Source organism: Nannospalax galili, unplaced genomic scaffold (genome assembly GCF_000622305.1).
Source record: "Nannospalax galili isolate Female #2095 unplaced genomic scaffold, S.galili_v1.0 scaffold72, whole genome shotgun sequence".
Classification (NCBI taxonomy): Eukaryota; Metazoa; Chordata; class Mammalia; order Rodentia; family Spalacidae; genus Nannospalax; species Nannospalax galili.
Window position 1 is genome coordinate 9,642,993 of NW_008336933.1, and position 14,279 is coordinate 9,657,271.

General features: G+C 42.9%; 1 protein-coding gene across 2 annotated transcripts in view; it reads left to right on the top strand.

Moving 5' to 3' along the window:
* Rpp40 (ribonuclease P/MRP subunit p40) overlaps positions 1-12,676 on the top strand; it is a 13,946-nt gene extending 1,270 nt beyond the window's left edge. Inside the window, exons 2-8 of one of the 2 annotated variants that reach the window (XM_008831660.2) lie at positions 49-193; positions 852-920; positions 1,910-2,005; positions 5,239-5,364; positions 9,627-9,825; positions 9,946-10,080; positions 12,418-12,632. In XM_008831660.2, coding sequence (XP_008829882.1) covers positions 49-193; positions 852-920; positions 1,910-2,005; positions 5,239-5,364; positions 9,627-9,825; positions 9,946-10,080; positions 12,418-12,616 — 969 coding nt within the window. In that variant the 3' untranslated portion in view covers positions 12,617-12,632. Of the gene's footprint in view, positions 1-48; positions 194-851; positions 921-1,909; positions 2,006-5,238; positions 5,365-9,626; positions 9,826-9,945; positions 10,081-12,417 lie in introns of both variants that reach the window. The other variant, XM_029562863.1, reaches the window with a different exon arrangement.
* The last annotated feature ends 1,603 nt before the right edge of the window (positions 12,677-14,279 follow it).

Sequence of the window (14,279 nt, forward strand, 5' to 3'; positions counted from 1 at the left end):
GGTGTTAAGCTTCATAAAAGCAAGACTTTGACTTACACATTCCAATAGGTTTCATTTCTTATTCCTGAATGTGGGCTACTATCAAAAGAACTGAAAGGCCTGGTCATGGAAATTGGGCCCTATTACTCTGTGAAGCACTTACCTCTTCATGAATTAATTACGCATGAATTCATCAACACCTTTGTAAAGAAAGGTAAGAAAATCATAGAGTCACATAATGAACAAGGCAAGATGAGGAGACAGGAAAATCACAGCAAAATACTGGGGTTCTGTGCTTGTTTTGAAAAGGGCCTATGGGATGGGGCTGGAGAGATGGCTCAGCAGTTAAGAGCACTGGCTGCTCTTGCAGAAGACCCTGGTTCAAATCCCAGTACCCACATAACAGCCTACAACCATCCATAGCTCTAGTTCCAGGGGATCTGACACCCTCTTCTGTCCTCTGCAGGCATTTCAGGACACAGGTGCACTTATGTACATGCAGACAATACACTCATACACATAGTTTTTTTCAAAAAAAAAAAAAAAGAAAGAAAGAAAGAAAGAAAGAAAGAAAGAAAGAAAAAAAAGGGCCTATGGGGATAGTCTACATCCCCATAGGTTACAGGTTCCATTCTGAGTCCATTCTTGGCCTGTTGGTAGGAAACTTATGGAAAAAGATGCTAAGTGGGGAAGCAGTGTAGCTGGAACATAGCCTCTGTGTGTTCCAGCTTCTCTGAGGCATGTGTTGGGTTTATTAGGTGAGTTGGAGCAATGGTAGGTGTTGACTATTTCCTACCTGGAAGATTAGTTGTCCACTAACATTGTGTTATTTCTTTGTCTTAATTTCTCTTCTCTTTGACTTTCTTTTATAGGTTCGTGCTGTGCATTAACATACAATACTAGTATTGATGAAGATAATACTGTTGCCCTCCTACCAAATGGTAACAACACTCATTTTTTCCTTTTCATCAATTATAAAAGAAATATATACTGTTTTGTTTTGTTTTTAAAAAGTCATGCAGTTCTATACAGGGTAAAGTGAAACTCCTCCCCACCCTTCAAACTGCTTTTCTTAGAAGGAGCAGCTTCATATTCTTCGTGAATTTTCTATGAATTTATAATCATAAACTTTTTAATGATAGTATACTGCATTGGTTCTCAGTAGTTGTTTTCCCCAAGATTCACATCATAGATATTTTCCTATATCAGTGCATATTGTTCTGACTTAGAAGTTTTTGTTTGTTTTGGTTTGCCTTTTGTTTTGAGTCAGAGTCTTGCCATTTAGTTCAGGCTGGCCGCATATGTGCTGCAATCCTCCTGTCTCAGGTTTCTAAGTTTTGGGCTCATAGGTGTGCACCACCACATCTATACCTGTCTTAAAAATACTTGAAGTAGCTGGGTGTGGTGGCGCATACCTTTAATCCCAACACTCCAGAGGCAGAGGCTGGAAGATCTCTGTGAGATCCAGGCCAACCTGGTCTACATAGTTCCAGGCCAACTGGGGCTACAGAGAGACCCTGCCTCAAAAAAAAAAAAAAGAAAAAAAAAATTTACTTGCAGTAATGTACAAATCATGGTTTAATGGTTCCTTCCTTAATAAAAATTTAATTATTTCTAGTTTTGCTACTATAACTAGTAGCCGTTTATGTATATATGTGTGGATAATATCACCAACCATGGCGGTTCACACCTGTAATCCCTGCACTTGGAAAACTGAGACAGGAGGATTGTGGTAAATTTGAGGCCAGTCCAGGCTACATTGCAACTTCCAGGCCAGTCAGGGCTATGTGGCTAGATAATATAAATGTACTGTAAATAATGTCCTCATAGGTAGTTATTATACTGATATCTCATTGCTCAGGTGTTTTGCTTTCTTAGTCAAAGAATATAAGCCATTTCACTTCTATGGGAACTATTGTTTGATTTATAGGGAAATTAATTTTATCCCTGGATAAAGATACTTATGAAGAAACTGGACTTCAAGGTCGTCCATCTCAGTATTCTGGCAGAAAAACTATGAAATTTAGTAAGTATTATGTGTATTCCATTAGTACAAGCCAGTAATATTCCTATAATAAAATATAAATGTTTGATTCAAATCTGATGTCTGTGGTTAGAAAAATGTGGTTCTTTCTTTGCTTTTAAAATTTGGATTCACTGGGCTGGAAAGATGGCTCAGCAGTTAAGAACACTGGTTGTTCTTGCAGAAGATCTGAGTTCGGATCCCAGCACCCACATGGCAGCTAACAACTGTCTATAACTCCAGTTCCAGGGGATCTGACAGCCTCTTCTGTCCTCCGAGGGCATTGCATGACTACAAGTGCACTTACTTACATAATTTGGATTAATGGAGCTGTTGGTTGGACTTTACAGAGGATTAGATGATGGTGTTAAATTTATTTCTCTTTGGCTGTACGCTGCATTTAATAAAGATTGTAGAGTTGGACTAGTCTGTTAGATACAATAGAAGTTGACAACTTGTGCTTGGTATAGAATTTCTTTATGGTTACTAGTAAAAGTTCACCCATGAGTGAAGTGCTGCGGTTTTGATGACAGTATTGAAATGGCAGAACTAACTCCATTTTGTTCTGACTGACTTCTGCTTTAGCCTGTCTTTTTGCCCAGCCATTCCCACCGCAACCAGCCAGGCAGAATGTGTTATGCGGGTAGTTTCAGGGAGTACAGTTTTTCTACAATTCTGGGAAACTTAAAAGAAGCCAGGTAGCATGTCCAGCAACACATCCTCCCTCCCAGGTATACCTGCATCTCCCTGGAGCCCATTGTTTCTGCAATTCTAAGAAACTTTTTTTTCCTAATTGAAACTTTTGTTAACTGAAAACCTCTTTGTTAACTGACCTGCCCTAGTGTGGTGTAACAATGGTGCTCTGTTGTAACTATGGTTATTGGCTTTGCCTCTGGCATGATTTAATTGTGTTTTTAAGCTTTATAAACCCTGTCCTGCTTCTCCTTAGGGTCGAAAGTTCTTTTGGGCATTAGCTCCCTCTCTGACCACCATCTATTAGTAAAGGACTCCTAATTCAAACATCACTACGTGGTGTTCCTCTGTGCATCTTCCTCAGTATTTCATTTGGAAGCCCCTTCAAGATCGCCACTTAGGCTCATCCTCGCTCTGAATCTCCCTGGCTTGATGAATTGTTGTAGGGAGTCGCCCCCTGAGATGTTCCAGGGCCCCATGACTCATCAGAGCCAGAGAGTCCTGGAATGACTGCTGCGTGACCCCAAAAACCAAAACTGATTGAGTCCTTCTGGTCCTCCCAGGAGACAAGTTCTGTTATTTCTAGTTTGGAGCTCCATTCTAGTCTGGTCTGGCACCTAATGGGAATGTGATCCTAATGGGGGCCTGCCCAAGGCCTTTCTCAATAGCCAACACCTTGACTGAGGAGGTCATCTGGTAAACTGGTGCATCATTAGAAACTGGTTACTCTGGTCTCTGTTCATGTCTGTTTTGTGTATACTAGTAACTGTATGATGAGTGATTGGGCAGTTGGATGAAGTAAGTTCTGCTCTGAATAGCACCTGTCCAGAGGGTCCTGTCTTTTGTCTATCGTGAAATGAGAGTATGTCCTTGTTTGTTTTAACTGCTGCCCAGGTTTTGCCTTTCCTTCTTCCCTGATTCTCACTGAGAACCAGGGAGCCAGCCTGCCCTCCTAGATTGGTAGGTCTAGTAAACTCTGTGTCTCTAACCTTCTGCCATTGCTTTACAACTATCCATTCTGACAGGCTTGTGTCTGTTTTGCAGCTTTCTGCTCTCTCTACCCTACTGAGCAGCCCCCTCCCATACCTGGGGCACTCTTTCCCCTTCACTCAGGCCTATTCTGGTGACCTGTCTTCTCTCCACCCCCAGTTGCTTTTCTCTGAGGTTCTCTGCTCTGCAAGATCCACAGGTCTTTTACTCTATGGCTCCAGCTGCAGCCCCTGTTCTGAAAGTCCGCAGTTACCTCTGAGTTCCTTCCCTGTCTCCCCTGGCCCTCTACTAGGGGAAAAGGGGAGAGAATGGAATGTAGCTCAGGACTTAGAGCCAGAACGCTGCCCACTGAAGCCTGTCATCTGCCCCTCTGTGATGATAAAATGAAAGGAAAAATAAAAGGGTTTCAGTCAGGCTAAACTGTCCCAGTTGAGACTCATTTCTCTGAACATAGTATTCCTGGATGTTAGGACAGATGATGAACTCTGTGACTCTCTTCCTCATACCCCTCCCTTTCTCCACCCTGCTGAGGACATGGGTTGGCATTTATCTCTAGATGACTTCCTAAGAAAATGCTGTTCTACTTTGCCTTACTACTAAAAAGAAAAAAAATGGAGCCCACTCACTTTTTATCAGTTCAGAATGACCATAGATCCACCCCCTCCACCCTCAGATTTGCTCCTCAGCAGCTCAAAGGAAAGTGGGAAGAGTAGATGGGTGCATTTGGGACCCATATACAGAGGGGTGGACTGTGGTGTGGGGAAGGCCTCAAATTTCAAAGTTTTAATGTTGCCTAAAAAGGAAAAAAAACAGTTTTGTCTAAAATTAATGTGCCTGATTGTACCAGAATGTAAGGAGACAGGAAAAGTCCAACTCAAGGATATATAGTAAATTATAAAAGGCCAGAGAAAATGTAAACTTGATTTGCTTTGGTTTAATTTTGGTTGGATTTCTTCATAAGAAAAAGAATAATGTTTCTTTACTACAAAATGTTTCAGTTTAAAATGGGATTATATAGAGCTGGGCATGGTGGTGCATACCTTTAATCCCAGCACTCAGGAGGCGGAGGCAGATGGATCTCTGTGAGTTCAAGGCCAGACTGGTCTACTAGTGAGTTTCAGGCCAGCTGGGACTACAGGGAGACCCTGTCTCAGAAAGATAAATAAATAAATAAATAAATAAATAAATAAATAAATAAATAAATAAGGATTATATTCTTTAGGAAAGGATAGTGACTTATTCAAACCATTACAGTATCTGTTATAGACATCAGTAGCCAAGGCTACCACATCCACAAGCAAATTAAAGTTGACCTCCTGAAGACCTCTACTTCTTGGTCTTTGACCTAGGAAGGATACAAATTTAAAATGCCTTATAGCTAATAACTCTCAACATTAGATACACACAGGAATATTTTTGGCTTGATGAAACAAGAGAAGGAAAGAACAAAGTAATTTTTATTATTTATAAACTTACCAAAATGTCAGGTGTCTCTCCACTGTTTAATTTTTGTATAATTTGAATGAAATATATATTCTTTCTTCTACTTTAAGTTGTTTCCATTGATTTGATGGATTTATCCCTTCACCCGGATTCTAAGAAATCTGAAAGAATATCTTGGTCCTTCAAAGAAAAGAAGCCTTTGAAATTTGATTTTCTTTTGGCTTGGCATCATACAGGTATGAAATATAAATTATGTAATGATACAGTGATTTTGAAATCTAATTGTTAACTTAAAAAAGAGTAAGGGAGCTGGGCATGAAAGCACACACCTTTAGCCCCAGCACCTGGGAAGCAGAGGCAGGTGGCTCTCTGTGAGATCGAAGCCAGACTAGTCTACATAGTGACTCCAAGCCAGCTGGGGCTACAGGGACACCTTGTCTAAAAAGCCAAAAAAAAAGTAATGGAGGATTGAGTAATGATTCATCCCTATGGTCAAGGGTTATATGGCACACATGGGTTTATGAACATTATGAAGGGAGCTGCTTTAATCCTTCAGATGTACTGAGAACCTTAATTCACGATAGCCTTGTTCTGAAGCCAACTGTTAGCTTTTATCTATTTCTCCCCTTCCTTCCCTCCAGTTAAACAGCCTTGACTAGAATACTTTAAATCAGCACCAATTATAATTATATATGTGATCTGTTTACTCATTACTTCTGGGTAATAACTCAGGCATATCATTAAATGTCAGATAACACTTGTTGTGACTTTTAATTGATTAGAATACTAAATTTAGTGCCAAGTTTGACAGTTCATCAAATATGTTAATCTACTTAAAACTGCCACGTGCATTGCTCCTTTAGAAGTGTATCTTTGGCCCCTTACAAGATTGTGAGGAATCAGAATTTTAGCAGGTTATGGTGGTGCAGTACTCTGCTTTGGAGGATAGGAAAGCACATAGGTCTATTGGCTCCTCATGGGACACGGGGTACCCCAATGGCTTTCTGTCCTAGTTTTTTTTTTTTCTTTTTAATTTTATTTATTATTTTTATTTTGTGTGTATGTGTGTATTGCCTGCATGTAGGTAAGTGCACCCGCTGTCCCCATCCCTGTCCCCTTTCCACTGATTATATCTTGCTGTTCTCCCAATTGGATCCTGGATGGCTGGTCTCTCTGCCTTGCTTTATCTCTCATTTCCTTCTTTCCAAGCTGATTTATGTGTATGAGTGTTTTGCCTGCATGTATGTAAGTGCACTCCTGAGTACAATACCCTCAGAGACCAGAAGAGGGTGTTGGATCCCCTTGAACCGGAGTTATGGATGGTTGTTAGCCACAATGTGGGTGCTGGGCACTGAACCTCAGTCTTTTGCAAGAGCATACAGGGCCCTTAACCACTAAGCCATCTCTCCATTCCCTATTTATTTTTTATTTTATGTGCATGAATGTTTTATTTGCATGTATGTAAGTGCACCATGTTTGTGTAATGTCTGTGGAGGCCAGAAGAGGCCATCGGATCCCATGGAACTGGAGTAATGAGTGGTTGTTGGCTGCTATGTGGATGCTGGGAACAAAACTGGGGTCCTCTGCAAGAGCACCCAGTGCTCTTAACTGCAGAATCTTTTCTCCAGTGTTTCCCCCCGCCCCCACATGTAGATCACCAAAGGGAACTCAATCTCCTGTAGCTATTATCTACTGTCACCTCATACAGCCCTTGGGGACCACTAACCTAATTACTCTATGGATTTGCCTATTCTAGACATTTTCTATAAATGGAATCATGCATGTGGCCTTCTGTGTATGGCTTCTTACTCTGAGCATGATTTTGGGGTTCATTCATAGTGTAAGCAGGTATCAGTATGTCACTCCTTTCTATGAATAAATACTGTTCCACTGTGTGGCTGACAGGTTTACACATTCATCAGTGAGCGGAGTCAAATAAATTTTTCTCAGGAAACTGATTTATTCCTTATCTCTTCATTCTTGTGCATCCCCCACCATTGAACCTTCCATAAACAGGGATTCCTCCATCATTCAATGTGGTTTCTGACTCCCAAGAGGGTGAGGTTTGTGAGAAGAGTCACCCTTGTTGGCTAGTCCTCTTCTGGGCCTTGTTTCCGCATCTATAGGACTGAGGGAAGTACTATCCACATGGAGGTGTAGCAGCGGCCTGACACTCAAGGCATTCTAAGTTGACAGCGATGCCCAACGAAGGGTGGCCAGGCAAACTCAACTCCTCCTCCCTTGTCATTCTCCGACCCACATCTTCCATCCAGTGTTCTCTGACGAGCTCAGACTCAAGTGAGAAATAGAATGGGAAAGCAGATATCAAGTACCAGAGGAATTAGTCAAAAGGATACAGGCAAGAATGAGCTAGAAAAAGGTTCTGTGGAGATGTTTTTAGGGTTGTGCACAGAGACAGAAAGTCAAGAATTTGGAGTCTGAAGAACTGAGACCCACATTCATCCTGACATACCCACTCTGAGTTGTGAGACCTAGGTGCCTCTTCTGTAAAATGGAATGTGATCCAATACCAAAGCTGCCCACAAGCAGGGGACTGGGTCAAGGTCACTGGCAAACTGCTTATGAATTAGCTTGCATGCTGTCTTCAATGTCCTTAGGGAAGGACCTGGATGTTTCTAGTGGCAAACACCATGTTCATTCTATGCAGGAGTAGCCTGTTAGGGTAGGCCTCATCTTCTTTGTATTTATTTTGTGTGTATGTATGTATTGCCTGCATGTAGGTAAGTGCACCCGTGTCGTGCAGTGCCCACGGAGATCACAAGAGGCTGTTGGATCCCCTGGGATGGGAGTTATAGAAAGTTGTTAGCTGCCATGTGGGTGCTGGGATTCAAACCCGAGTCTTCAGCAAGAACATTCAGTGTTGTTAACTGCTGAGCCATCTCTCCAGCCCCCTCTGTCCTAGTTTTAAAATATTTAGTGTCTCTTCTCCTTCTGTACATGGTAGATATAAAAGAGGACAAAGAGACTTATTGCAGTCTCAGTTATTTGACATCGTCTTCTCTGAGGACTGTGCATGCAGTGAGTTCTGTGTGGCTTCTTGTTCTTCAGACTACTAGTTACTTCCAGAGTTTTCCAGAAACTGTGGAATGTCTGAGATTTTATCCTAATTTCCAGCTAACAAAGTTGCACAACAGTGTCACAGGTGCAACTCTTGGGTCAGAGACAAAAGATTTGATTCTTCATACTAGCAGCAGTTGAGAGGTCTGAAAGCAGGCACTCTGATAGTGGCACTCACCATCCAAGGCCAAGGCCTGGGAACCTGGAGTCTGTTTGGATAACCCCCGTGCCCATTGGCAGTGAAGGTAGATCTTCCCTACTCAGTCCATTAACTCACAAGCCAATCTGCTCTTGAAACACCCTCACAGACACCCCCCCAAAATAAGCTTTACTACTTGTCCTACACCTAAAAAGAATCATCACATGGAGAGTGATGATCTGCATTTACACAAGTTCATCAAGTTCCAGTTGGCATAGAGCAGCACAAAGCTGACCTAGTAACGCTGGCACATGCAGTGGGTTACAGTACAGGAGGGGAATCAGAGCTTAAGGGACTCTGCCCTTTCATAGTGGGGAGTAAGCCTGCTGGCTCTGCCCAGACAGAAAGGGAGGCATTGTTTCCATCATACTGGACAGTAAGCAGGCCTGTTCTGTGTTCTGGAGGGGATGTCTATTTCTACCTCAAGGCTGTTGGCTACACAATTTGTCTGAACAGTTCCACGGGATTTTACTGGGTCTTCAAGGGGTACTTAGCATGAGATTCTACCATCATTTAGTTCGTCTTCTGTTTCCTATAGAGATTATATAGACTCCTTTCTGTAGAGTTCACTAATGTTTATATTTTATATATTAAGTTGAATTTCTTATTAAAGCAAGTAGAACCCACATGTGGTTGATTTGGAGGCATCAGGTATTTTTCAGAAAAAGTGAAAAAAGGAGCTGGAGAGATGGCTCAGCGGTTAAGAGCACTGACTGCTCTTGCAGAGGACCCGGGCTCAATTCCCAGCACCCACATGGCGGCTACGAACCATCCTTAACTCCAGTTCCAGGGGAATCCGAAGCCCTCTTCTGACCTCCGCGGCATTGCATGACATGGGTGCACTCACATACATGCAGACAGTACACTCATAGACATAAAGATAATAAATAAAATTAAATTTAAAAAAAATGAAAAAAGATGACTTCATAGTGCTGTAGCATAAGCAGCTGAAAGCAAACTAAATAATTGTAATTTTCACACGGTTTCACATGGCTTCCATTTTACTTAGTCTCAAAAGGGAATGGAAAAGGCATTGAGTATGGTGGTATACACCTATAATCCTAACACTCAGAAGAGAGGCAGAGGGTCATTAGTTTGAGGCCAGGTATATACTGAGACCCTGTTTCAAAAAAACAAGAAAAAGAATGAAAAAGGAATGGGGTCCGTCAGTTCAAGACTCATCAGAGTTGTTACAATATTACCTCAGCCTTGTATTTTAAGGTGCAGAAGAATCAACGATGATGTCGTACTTTTCCAAATACCAAATTCAGGAGCATCAGCCCAAAGTGACGTTGAACACAGTGAGAGAGCTGCAGTGCCCAGTGCTGCAGAGCAGTGAGCTCAAAGGAGAGCCCGAGGAGGCCTGCAGTGCCCTGGAGCTCTTCGACTGGCTTGGCGCAGTCTTCTGCAATGCGGACCTGTAGGTATCTGAAGTGTCTGGATCATGTAGGGCTCTTTCTTGCTGCTTATTTTCAAGAGGAATTTACTGCTTTGGATGTGATTATGTGGTGAAATATATTTTCTTTCCTTTTTATGGCAGGAATAATGAGTCTAATGATTTCATATCAACCTATTGCTGTCCCCAGCCAAGCACAGTGGTAGCCAAAGCTTGTCTGTGTACAATCACCGGCCTCATACTTCCAGAGAAGATCTATGTTCTGCTAGAGCAGCTGTGGTAAGAAGAACCGTGTTGCCTCGTGTATTTCAGTAGTTGATGCTACACTGGTATGTTAAGGACATTGCTAGTGAGGTACAAGACAGGGTCCCACACACGTGTTTTCCTCTTTTTTCTTTGTTTGGACTGTGTAGCTTTCTTCCAATTGGAGCAGTGCTACTGGGAAGTACTTAGCCTTATGGAAAGAGGAAGCAAAGCCTCAACAGATTTCTTGAAAACAAGCCACTCATTTTGCTGGTTCTGCTCCCCTGAGCAATTTTGGTACAAAGACTTTTCATTGTGAAATGGAGGGGAAAAGACTTGATCATCTCTGAATCCAAATCCTAACTAAGATGTGCTCCAACAGAAACTCTGTGAATCACTGGGCATTAATATGCTAAGTGTTGTCATGTGGGAGGGGCTATGTAAATGACATGTAGACATTGAGTCTAATGTGAAGATTTCAGATCCCATGTTGAAGAGACTACATAGACCATGATCCTGTTTATTAAGCCTACCTTCTCAGTCTTTTTCTTTTCATTAGTGCTACGGATTGAGGCCAGGGCCTTGAACATACTGTGCAAGTACTTTACCACAGAGCCACACTTCAAGCTCAGTTTTTATTTTTATTTTTTTATATTTTATTTATTTTTATTTCATGTGTATGAGTGTTATGCCTGCATGTAGGTAAGTGCACCCATGTCATGCAGTGCCCGTGGAGGACAGAAGAGGCTGTCAGATCCCCTGGAACTGGAGTTAAGGACAGTTGTTAGCTGCTATATGGGTGCTGGGATTCGAACCCGGCTCTTCTGCAAGAACAGTTAGTGTTCTTAACCCCTGAGCCATCTCTCCAGCTCCTCAGTTTTTATTTTTAAGATATCTAAGATTAAATCTTAAGGATTTTCATATTTAGGGCTATAGAGATGGTTCAGCAATTAAGAGCACTGGCTGCTCTTGCAGACTTGGGTTCTAATCCCAGCACCTACATGACAGCTAACAACAGCTGTCCATAACTCCAGTTCCAGGGGATCCAGTGCCCTCTAATGGCTTCCACAGGCATTGATCAACACAGGTTCACATACATATGTGCAGGCATTACACTCATACATATAAAATAAATAAACAAAACAAAAAGTATCTTTTTATTTTAACCCAACACCCTTTATCATATTTACTAGTTTAGTACTTAATTATTCTGTGATGCTTCATTAAACAGGAACTGAGAGCATCATTTTTTTCCAAGATTTTTTTGTTTTTTTAATTCCATGCTAGGGATCAAATTTAGGGCCTTGGCTTGGGCGTGGTGGTGCACACCTTTAATCCCAGCACTCGGGAGTCAGAGGCAGGTGGATCTCTGTGAGTTCAAGGCCAGCCTGATCTACATAGTGAGTTCCAGGACAGCTGGGGCTACAGGAAGACCCTGTCTCAAAAAGACCAAAAAACAAAAATTTAGGGCCTTAAACATGCTAGGCAAGCACTAGGCCCAGCAAGAAAATGGGATAGTGGCCAGCAAGGTGTCTCAAAAACACATGCTACCAGGCCTGACAAACTGAGTTCAATTCCCAGGACCCACAAGTTGTCCTCTGACCTCCACACATGTGTAGTGGCTTGGGCATGTCCCTCCCCCCACCACACACACACAAAATAAATGTTTTAAAAAAATGTTTATGGGACTGGAGAGATGGCTCAGCAGTTAAGAACACTGGCTGTTCTTACGGAAGACCCGGGTTCGAATCCCAGCACCCACATGGCAGCTAACAACTGTCGTAACTCCAGTTCCAGGGGATCCGACAACCTCTTCTGTCCTCTGCAGGCATTGCATGACATGGGTGCACTTACCTACATGCAGGCAATACACGCATACACATAAAAAAATAATAAAATATTTTTTAAATGTTTATTGGAGCTGGGCGTGGTGGTGCACACCTGTAGTCCCAGCACTTGGGAGGCAGAGGCAGGCGGATCTCTGTGAGTTCAAGGCCAGCCTGGTCTACATAGTGAGTTCCAGGACAGCTGGGGCTACAGGGAGGCCCTGCTTCAAAAAGACAAAAACAAAACAAACAAAAATGTTTATTGGGAAAGAAACTCTTAGATACTTTGGGAGGGGCAGGGGTTGTTCTCTTGGTTTTAAATGATTTTCTAAATCGTGGGTACTGAAGTTGTTTGCTATGTTTTTATTAGTTGATGCTTATGGAACTCACAGGATAGCACCACCTATTTAATCCATCTCTTCAAATGTTTATAGATCAGAGGTAGACCCTCAGCTTCATTAGGACATCAGAAATACCTCAGGTCCTGGATAATTTTTTTAATGTGGATATTCCTGATTTCCTGTTAAGAATTTTCTTTCTTTTTCAGTCACTACTTTGATGAACCAAAGTTAGCTCCATGGATCACCTTGTCAGTTCAAGGCTTTGCAGACAGCCCTGTGTCGTGGAGAGAGAATGAACATGGCTTTCGAAGAGGAGGAGAACACTTATACAACTTTGTGATTTTTAATAATCAGGACTATTGGCTTCAAATGGCTGTTGGAGCAAATGACAACTGCCCACCGTAAAATACAAAGTTTAAAATCCTGCTTCTGTGTATGTATGTATATTTATAAAGGCAAACACCACCGCACCCAGCTTGGAATACATTTTTTTTATATTTATTAAATCGATGAGCTGAAAAGTAAGAGTTCTCAAAGGTAAAAAGAAAACGTTTATGAGAATACAAGCTAAGAGTAATTAGAGCATTGATGATACCACTTCTTAGCCTTAGTGTATCTGCCATTTGTGGATGTGAATTTTTGTTCTTCACAGCCTGGGTGAGGGAAGGAATAGCAGAACAGCAGACAGCTTAGGGTCTGTCCAAAGTAGAACTAGCAGCAGACCTCATAAGGTGAGGCCTCAAAAGGATAGACTTAGTTAAGGGCAAACTGAATGAACTTGTTCGCTTCCCTCCCGTCTTTATCCCCAGAGTCCAGGGAACAGCCAGGACTTACTTGCCTGTCTGGAGGGAGAACAATGCTCTTGAGATTGTCTGTTATACATCCACCTATCATTTACATTCTCACCTAGGGAGGAACTTAGAGATTGTTTCAGGGAATATAAATTCATAGTCAAAAATTACAACACATCAAAATAGGCAAGAGCCAGCAGACCTACAAAGACACTTAAGATGTTAACATTACCAAATACAGTATAAAGCGTGTTTTGTAATTTAAAAAAAAAAAAAAAAAAGAAGAAGCCGGGTGTGGTGGCACATGCCTTTAATCCCAGCACTGGGGAGGCAGAGGGTATGGGGTCATAAAGCTGGAAAAGGGACCTTGAGAAGAGAAAAGGTTTTAAGGAAGAGTTGAGGGAGGTAATGGAATACTTGAGAGCAGAGAGGGGAGTCCTAGAGACAGGCTAGGAGGGGGTGAGGAGCCAGGAAGGAGGATCAAAGTATATGAAAATGCCAAAATGAAGTCTACTTTGTGTGCTAATTTAAAAAATGTCTTAATGAGGCACTACTATCCTCAGGCCTCTTGGGGTAAGTCTACAGCGCAGCTCTCCGCCCTGGGACTCCCTAAGCCACATTCACCCTTCCATCCCCCCCCCCTCGCCATTCTATACTCCTAGTTTGAGCCCTGCGCCACTCCTAGTCTTGGGGCCCCAGACACCTGGGGAACCAATACTGCTTCCTGACCCTTCTCACCCAGAGCAACCCAGTCCCTTTCTTGGGCTCCAGGAGCACCACTTCTGGTCCTGGCCCTGCCCTCACCTCGCTCTGCTTCCCTGGGCCTGCACCACCGGCTAACTCTCCTAGCCTGCACTACTATCCTCAGGCCTCTTGGGGTAAGTCTATAGCGCAGCTCTCCGTGCCGGGACTCCCTAAGCCTCATTCACCCTTCCACCCCACCCACCATCCCCCTGCCCCCCTGCTCGCCGTTCTATACTCTAGTTTGGACCCTGTGCCATTCCTAGTCTTGGGGCCCCAGACACCTGGGGAACCAATACTGTTTCCTGATCCTTCTCACACAGAGCAACTCAGTCCCTTTTCTTGGGCTCCAAGAGCACCGCTTCTGGTCCTGACTCCGCCCTCACCTCTCTCTGCTTCCCTGGGCCTGCACCACCGGCTAACTCTCCTAGCCTGCACTACTATCCTCAGGCCTCTTGGGGTAAGTCTATAGCACAACTCGCCGGACTCCCTAAGGCATACTCATCCTTCCCCCCCCCCCCCACCCCGCCATTCTA